This window comes from Oncorhynchus kisutch, linkage group LG19 (genome assembly GCF_002021735.2).
Source record: "Oncorhynchus kisutch isolate 150728-3 linkage group LG19, Okis_V2, whole genome shotgun sequence".
Classification (NCBI taxonomy): domain Eukaryota; kingdom Metazoa; phylum Chordata; class Actinopteri; order Salmoniformes; family Salmonidae; genus Oncorhynchus; species Oncorhynchus kisutch.
This window is the reverse complement of record NC_034192.2, coordinates 40,163,225-40,172,526: the sequence shown is the minus strand read 5'-3', so window position 1 is coordinate 40,172,526 and position 9,302 is coordinate 40,163,225. Positions and strand designations below refer to the sequence as shown.

Genomic DNA, 9,302 nt, shown 5'->3' with positions numbered 1-9,302 from the left:
ATAGGGCTATCTTCTGTATACCCACACTACCTTGTCACAACACAACTAATTGGCTCAAACGCATTAAGAAGGAAAGAAATTCCACAAATTCACTTTTAACAAGGCACACCTGTTAATTGAAATGCATTCCAGGTAACTACCTCAAGAAGATGGTTGAGAGAATGTCAAGAGTGTGCAAAGCTGTCAATGAAAACGTTGGCTACTTTGAAGAATATAAAATATATTTTGATTTGTTTAACACTTTTTAAAATTTTACTATATGATTCCATATGTTATTTCATAGTTTTGATGTCTTCACTATTATTCTACAATGCAGAAAATAGTCAAAATAATGAAAAACGCTGGAATGAATAGGTTTGTCCAAACCTTTGACTGTTACTGTACATTATTTTCAACATAGCAGTATTTGTGCAAACTTTCATAATAATCCTGTTATAAATAACAAAAACATTTACAGAAAATACATCAAATGATCAATGTATTTTTTCCTATGGTTGCAATGCTGTAAAACGCTGCACTATTCCCAAAGTTTAGCATGTCTTTGCAGGGCGACTTTTTATATAATTTGTTTTTAAATAGTTTTGTCTTCAACATAATGATTTGTTGCTCGCAGAATGGAATTTTGGTTCCAACCCCTGATTCAAAGCAGTTTGTTCACCTATATATTTTTCATGACAAAAGAAGTTACAGAAGCTTATCAAGTTAGCATTCAGTTCTAGGTGCTCAATACGGGGCGGCAGGTAGCCTAGTAGTTAGAGCATTGGGCCAGTAACCGAAAGGTTGCTAGATCGAATCCCTGAGCTGACAAGGTAAAAATCTGTTGTTCTGAGTTTTGATAACTCTTGCTAGTGATTGAGTAGCATGTAAATGTGTGTGTGTAACGCATTGTCATGCTCTGGCACATAATATTGCCTTATCCAATACATGTATGTCATAGAAGAAAGGTTACCAAATAAACCGCGCAGCAGATTATCATGCTGCAGTATTTCCCGTGGTCTTTCTGCAGAGTTCCGTGCTGTTTTGTGTGAGGAAGATGGCACCTGCCTTCGACGTAGTATGTATAAAAACATGTTTTTTAAATGATAATAATCAACTTGAAACATTATTACACAGTATGGTTTGTTTTGCTTATGTTGATATTTTGTTTAACAATAATAAGTTACATTGCAATACAACAAAAGCATAAAAAAAAAGATTACTCTTTTTTTGCATTGGCTTGTATAGAAAAAGATAACTTCATACCATAAATGAGAAATCCCTGGTTAATGAGAAACATTAAATTGTTAGCCCACAAAAAAAAGTTAACATAAGAAATATATTTTTTTAACTATTAAAAAAAAAACGTTTTGACTTAAATCTCTCGATTCTGCAATAAACATCTCAAGGTTCCTTTCGTAGACTTTTCAAACATGTAAACATCACTGGTCAATAAAACCATAAGATAAAATAAATGTATTGTTCAATGATTTACATAACCAAACACACAAATCATGACTATAAACACATCTATATTTACGAAAGCAGTTGTTTCCAAAAGCACTGCAGAATGTGGTGTAGAAAAAACAGGACAGAGGGGGAGAGAAAGCAATCCAGGGCTTGTCTGTCTTGTACCAACAAACCAAGAGTTAGCAGATACTGGTCATATTTGGTAAGTATTTTAGTCCCGTAATTCAGATGTATTACAATGCAGAAGGGAGAGACCTCTAGGTTGAGGGCACCATATCCTTTATATACGGTTCTCTGTTTAGGTACGTGGCCCAGTAGACTAAATTGAAGCTGCTAAACAGGACAGGGAACATAATCCTTGAAATCCTATCGATTTTGCTCACACTGTTGAAAGTCTTCTTTGGGTCCGTTTTGCCACCCACCTTGCCAACCGCCATGTTGGGGTCAACGGCGCCGCCCTTGGCGATGGTGGACAACCCAGAGTCCTTGGTGATGTTGGGCGCATAGTTGGCCACCGCCACGGCATACGCGTTGTTCTTCTTCATGGTGGACGCCTTCTCTTTTTTCTGTGGAAGGAGCCAAAGTTAGTAGCTAGCAGTCGTCAGACGAACCTGTCACTTCCGGCCAGCATGTGTTCCAGACAGTCCTGGATGATGAATGCACCCAAAGGGGGGGGGGGGTCTTAATAATAATAAATGGGATCTGGAATAGGATAGTGCATCAATCTAAATGCAGAGAAGTGGTAACATGAAGGTTAGCCGGGCCTCTGATATGCGTCAGGCACCACACTGTCAACACAAATTACTGTCACAGCACACTCTGATATCATTCATTCACTTGGCTATTTACAAGTTAAACATGTTTGCGAGGTCAGAATGAGTATTTTATACACTGCTCAAAAAAATAAAGGGAACACTAAAATAACACATCCTAGATCTGAATGAATGAAATATTCTTATTAAATAATTCTTTCTTTACATAGTTTAATGTGGTGACAACAAAATCACACAAAAATGATCAATGGAAATCAAATGTATCAACCCATGGAGGTCTGGATTTGGAGTCACACTCAAAATTTAAGTGGAAAACCACACTACAGGCTGATCCAACTTTGATGTAATGTCCTTAAAACAAGTCAAAATGAGGCTTAGTAGTGTGTGGCCCCCACGTGCCTGTATGACCTCCCTACAACGCCTGGGCATGCTCCTGATGAGGTGGCGGATGGTCTCCTGAGGGATCTCCTCCCAGACCTGGACTAAAGCATCCGCCAACTCCTGGACAGTCTGTGGTGCAATGTGGCGTTGGTGGATGGAGCGAGACATGATGTCCCAGATGTGCTCAATTGGATTCAGGTCTGGGGAACGGGCGGGCCAGTCCATAGCATCAATGCCTTCCTCTTGCAGGAACTGCTGACACACTCCAGCCACATGAGGTCTAGCATTGTCTTCTTGCATTAGGAGGAACCCAGGGCCAACCGCACCAGCATATGGTCTCACAAGGGGTCTGAGGATCTCATCTCGGTACCTAATGGCAGTCAGGCTACCTCTGGCGAGCACATGGAGGGCTGTGCGGCCCCCCAAAGAAATGCCACCCAACACCATGACTGACCCACCGCCAAACCGGTCATGCTGGAGGATGTTGCAGGCAGCAGAACGTTCTCCACGGAGTCTCCAGACTCTGTCACGTCTGTCACATGTGCTCAGTGTGAACCTGCTTTCATCTGTGAAGAGCACAGGGCGCCAGTGGCGAATTTGCCAATCTTGGTGTTCTCTGGCAAATGCCAAACGTCCTGCACGGTGTTGGCCTGTAAGCACAACCCCCACCTGTGGACGTCGGCCCCCATACCACCCACATGGAGTCTGTTTCTGACAGTTTAAGCAGACACATGCACATTTGTGGCCTGCTGGAGGTCATTTTGCAGGGCTCTGGCAGTGCTCCTCCTGCTCCTCCTTGCACAAAGGCGGAGGTAGCGGTCCTGCTGCTGGGTTGTTGCCCTCCTACGGCCTCCTCCACGTCTCCTGATGTACTGGACTGTCTCCTGGTAGCGCCTCCGTGCTCTGGACACTACGCTGACAGACACAGCAAACCTTCTTGCCACAGCTTGCATTGATGTGCCATCCTGGATGAGCTGCACTACCTGAGCCACTTGTGTGGGTTGTAGACTCCGTCTCATGCTACCACTAGAGTGAAAGCACCGCCAGCATTCAAAAGTGACCAAAACATCAGCTAGGAAGCATAGGAACTGAGAAGTGGTCTGTGGTCACCACCTGCAGAACCACTCCTTTATTGGGGGTGTCTTGCTAATTGCCTATAATTTTCACCTGTTGTCTATTCCATTTGCACAACAGCATGTGAAATGTATTGTCAATCAGTGTTGCTTCCCAAGTGGACAGTTTGATTTCACAGAAGTGTGATTGACTTGGAGTTACATTGTGTTGTTTAAGTGTTCCCTTTATTTTTTTGAGCAGTGTATATTCCCTATTTCCAAAGTTACAGAGGTAATGCTGCTTTGCATTCTACCGTCCTAGTGAATTCAGCTGTCATACTGTCGGTCGGTGGGAAAGAGTTAGTGATTCTATGGGCAAAAGCCACAGTGTATTTTAATTTCCTTTTATTACTATGAAGGAGCCCTGTAGCATCCACTATATTTAAATATACTATAGGTAACTGCCAAAATAAAGGAAGCGCCAACATAAGGAGTCTTAATAGGCCGTTGGGCCAACACGAGCCAGAACCGCTTCAATACACCTTGACATACAGTAGATTCTACAAGTATCTGGAACTCTATTGGAGGGATGCCACACCATTCTTCCATGAGAAATTCCATAATTTGGTGTTTTTGTTTCAGGGGCTGCTCCAGAATCTCCCATAAGTGTTCGATTAGGTTGAGATCTGGTGACAGACAGCCATGGCATATGGTTTATATTGTTTTCATGCTCATCAAACCTTCCTGTGACCACTTGTGCCTTGTGAATGAGGGCATCGTCATCCTATGGGGTATAGCCCCAAAAAAGAATGGCCTGCACAGTATTTTTATACATGACCCTAAGCATGATGGGATGTTTATTGCTTCATTACACTGAACAAAAATATCAATGCAACATGTCATGTTTTGGGCCCATGTTTCATGAGCTGAAATAAGATTCCAGAAATGTTCCATATGCACAAAAAGCTTATTTCTCAATTTTTTTTTTACAAATTTGTTTACATCAATGTTAGTGAGCATTTCTCCTTTGCCAAGATAATCCATCCAATTGACATGTGTGGCATATCAAGAAGCTGATTAAACAGCATGATCATTACACCGGAGCATCTTATGCTGGGAACAATAAAAGGCCACTCTAAAATGTCCAGTTTCACATAATACAATGCCACAGATGTCTCAATTTGAGTGAGCGTGCAATTGGCATGCTGACTGCAGGAATGTCCACCGGAGCTGTTGCCAGATAATTTAATGTTAATTTCTCTACCATAAGCCGCCTCCAACAGTTTTGGGAATTTGGCAATATGTCAAACCGGCCTCACAACTAGGGCTGTTGAGGTGACCGTATTAACGCCACACCAGCGGTCATGAGTCATGAAGGCAGTCAAATTCCAAATGAAATTGAATGATTTCATTATCCGTGACCACCTATATCTTCACATAATTAGGTTTCTCCGAGCTCTGATGCTGCTGATGGTCATTAGAAGCCTACCAAACTTGCTAACTGCCTGGCACTCAGAACTCAAGAATAGTCTGATGGGTGATATTAGCCTATCACTTGTCAATGATATATTATCACTTGTGAATAATGCCCAGCATAGGAAAATTATATTTTTGGACGACTTTTTCTAATCATAGTCGTACACCTCATGTAGCCTAGCCCATAGGCTTATGTTTTAATAAGGTTTGTATCACACCTAAAGTGGCCAAATAACTTAAAATTAAGCACATTAAACCGCTTTACAAGGGGTGTAGAGCCTAACTGGCATACACAACCAGCCTGTGAATTTCAAGTTTGGGGAAGAACATCTTCCCCATACAAATGCATCATTATAATAAAAGCATTACCGGCATAACTGCATTTGCAGTCACTTTTGATAATGGTGTTTTCTGCATTTATGGGCTTATAATGTGAATAAAGCCTAATAGTTTATCAACATTTTAAGCTAAACGTTCTGATCTGTTACGTTAGCCACATTGCGTAAAAACGTTTTTTTTAAATGCCAGTGGTTGAATTAATTTGGGATCTATCGCATCCCACAGCTGTCCCAGACTATGCTTGGAATAGTTATTTCTTGCACAGAATAGAATAGGTCCACCTTTGTACTATGGGGGATAGTAGATTGACATAGGCTAGTGCATTTGCTGTTTGTTAGGCCTACTCATCTTGTTTGCCGATGAAAATTAAATGTGGAGAGTTCTTCCAACATCTTCAATATGCACCTCGGTCGGAATTGGATAAGGACGCGCGTAGTTGCGTTCCGGATATGTCCGTCTTCATTTGAAGCCTGTGAGAAAGACCCTATCACGTGATGGAGCGCGCAGCACTCAGGGAGAAGGGAACATCAGCCACTGGCTGCAAAAGGCATGCATTTCCTTAGGGTGCATTGCGGCCACACAAAAGTGATGTCTCCGTGAAATTCTAGGTATTATCAAGTGCTTGTCAAATTGTGAATGAGTTACTGATGTAGTGTGTACAGCCTGCGCAAAAAAACGAAGCAGAGCTCATGCCTTCAAACTTTTTCAAATCATCATTAGAGTCACATCATGCAGCCTTACAATGTATTCAAAATCTAAACATATAGCCCAGCGTTTGGGAAACAACAAGTTACAACTCCAAATTAAGTATATAGGAATACCTATTTATTTGTTAACCGCTCAACGCGGTTCAAAATCATTTGGAGAAAAGATCCTTTCTCTTTTATTCAGCTTTGTTCAATTGTGTTCTTCATACTATAAAATAATGCCATGGAATTCTAAGCAAATGTTGTCTGCTTAATGAACTAGTGTAGACCACAGCCATTTGGCATAGCCAGATCAGGACCTAACATAAGGACAACTCAGAGTATGCTATTCTGTTCTTCTGAAATAGACTGCATTTTCTTCATATCATGCTTCTTAGACATGTCTAAAATAAATAATGGATTTATTGTGAAGGCTTAGGCTATATTACATGGATTTATTAGACTTTTTAAAATGTAGATGTTCCAAATGTCAGCATCAGTGGCTTGTTGGCACGGTGGAAGCCAGGAAATGCTAAATGTGTTTATGTTAATTAATGGTCAATTACCGTGAAGCCGACAGTTCTTTGCTTGCCATAACACAGGCAGACTAAATTTCGTGACCGACCGTGCCCTACTCACAACCGCAGACCATATGTAACCACGCCAGCCTAGGACCTCCACATCTCGAGGTACATCTCGGTTTCAACTGTACCGTGCAGATGGCAGATAGTGTGTATGGCGTTGTGTGGGCGAGTGGTTTGCTGATGTCAACGTTGTGAACAGTGCCCATGGTGGCGGTGGTGGTATGGTATGGGCAGGCATAAGCTATGGACAACAAACAAAATTGCACTATCGATTTGAATGCACAGATACCGTGACGAGATCCTGAGGCCAATTGTCGTGCCATTTGTCTGCCGCCATCACCTCATGTTTCAGCATGATAATGCACGGCCCCATGGCAAAAGAATCTGTACACAATTCCTGGAAGCTGAAAATGTCCCAGGTCTTCCATGGCCTGCACACTCACCAGACATGTCACCCATTGAGCATGTTTTGGATGCTCTGTATCGAAGTGTAAGACAGCGTGTTCCAGTTCCCGCCAATATCCAGCTACTTCACAACAGCGTGTTCCAGTTCCCGCCAATATCCAGCTACTTCGCACAGCCATTGAAGAGGAGTGGGACAACATTACACAGGCACCAATCAACAGTCTGATAAACTCTATGTGAAGGAGATGTGTTGTGCTGCATGAGGCAAATGGTGGTCACACCAGATATTGACTGGTTTTCTGAACCACGCCCCTAACTTGTTTTTGTTTTATGCATCTGTTGGTCACAGATACCTATCTGTATTCCCAGTCATGTGAAATCCATAACATTTATTACAATTGACTGATTTCCTTATATGATCTGTAACTCAGTTTTGTAACTAATTGTTGAATGTTTATATTTTTGGTCAGTGAAATTCAAAAACCACACCTGTGTGGAAGCACCTGCTTTCAATATTGTTTTTATCCCTGGCAGTTACATGTACAGTGGGGCAAAAAAGTATTTAGTCAGCCACCAATTGTGCAAATTCTCCCACTTAAAAAGATGAGAGGCCTGTCATTTTCATCATCGGTCCAATTCAACTATGACAGACAAAATGAGAAAAAAAATCCAGAAAAACACATTGTAGGATTTTTAATGAATTTATTTGCAAATTATGGTGGAAAATAAGTATTTGGTCACCTACAAACAAGCAAGATTTCTGGCTCTCACAGACCTGTGACTTCTTCTATAAGAGGCTCCTCTGTCCTCCACTCGTTACCTGTATTAATGGCACCTGTTTGAACTTGTTATCAGTATAAAAGACACCTGTTCACAACCTCAAACATTCACACTCCAAACTCCACTATGGCCAAGACCAAAGAGCTGTCAAAGGACACCAGAAACAAAAATGGTAGACCAGGCTGGGAAGACTGAATCTGCAATAGGTAAGCAGCTTGGTTTGAAGAAATCAACTGTGGGAGCAATTATTAGGAAATGGAAGACATACAAGACCACTGATAATCTCCCTCGATCTGGGGCTCCACGCAGGATCTCACCCCGTGGGGTCAAAATGATCACAAGAACGGTGAGCAAAAATCCCAGAACCACATGGGGGGACCAAGTGAATGACCTGCAGAGAGCTGGGACCAAAGTAACAAAGCCTACCATCAGTAACACACTACGCCGCCAGGGACTCAAATCCTGCAGTGCCAGACGTGTCCCCCTGCTTAAGCCAGTACATGTCCAGGGCCGTCTGAAGTTTGCTAGAGAGCATTTGGATGATCCAGAAGAAGATTGGGAGAATGTCATATGGTCAGATGAAACCAAAATATAACTTTTTGGTAAAAACTCAACTCGTCGTGTTTGGAGGACAAAGAATGCTGAGTTGCATCCAAAGAACACCATACCTACTGTGAAGCATGGGGGTGGAAACATCATGCTTTGGGGCTGTTTTTCTGCAAAGGGACCAGGGCGACTGATCCGTGTAAAGGAAAGAATGAATGGGGCCATGTATCGTGAGATTTTGAGTGAAAACCTCCTTCCATCAGCGAGGGCATTGAAGATGAAACGTGGCTGGGTGTTTCAGCATGACAATGATCCCAAACACACCGCCCTGGCAACGAAGGAGTGGCTTCGTAAGAAGCATTTCAAGGTCCTGGAGTGGCCTAGCCAGTCTCCAGATCTCAACCCCATAGAAAATCTTTGGAGGGAGTTGAAAGTCCGTGTTGCCCAGCAACAGACCCAAAACATCACTGCTCTAGAGGAGATCATCATGGAGGAATAGGCCAAAATACCAGCAACAGTGTGTGAAAACCTTGTGAAGACTTACAGAAAACGTTTGACCAATGTCATTGCCAACAAAGGGTATTTAACAAAGTATTGAGATAAACTTTTGTTATTGACCAAATACTTATTTTCCACCAAAATTTGCAAATAAATTCATTAAAAATCCTACAATGTAATTTTCTGGATATTTTTTTCTGTCATTTTGTCTGTCATGGTTGAAGTGTACCTATGATGACAATTACAGGCCTCTCTCTCATCTTTTCAAGTGGGAGAACTTGCACAATTGGTGGCTGACTAAATACTTTTTTGCCCCACTGTATATGCTTTTTTTGA

At 42.0% G+C, this 9,302-nt stretch overlaps 1 protein-coding gene across 1 annotated transcript in view; it reads right to left on the bottom strand.

The window, feature by feature from the left end:
• Positions 1–290: 290 nt before the first annotated feature.
• LOC109910368 (gamma-aminobutyric acid receptor subunit alpha-2-like) overlaps positions 291–9,302 on the bottom strand; it is a 58,903-nt gene continuing 49,891 nt past the window's right edge. Inside the window, exon 10 of the mRNA XM_020509557.2 lies at positions 291–2,012. Coding sequence (XP_020365146.1) covers positions 1,704–2,012 — 309 coding nt within the window. The 3' untranslated portion in view covers positions 291–1,703. The remainder of the gene's footprint in view (positions 2,013–9,302) is intronic.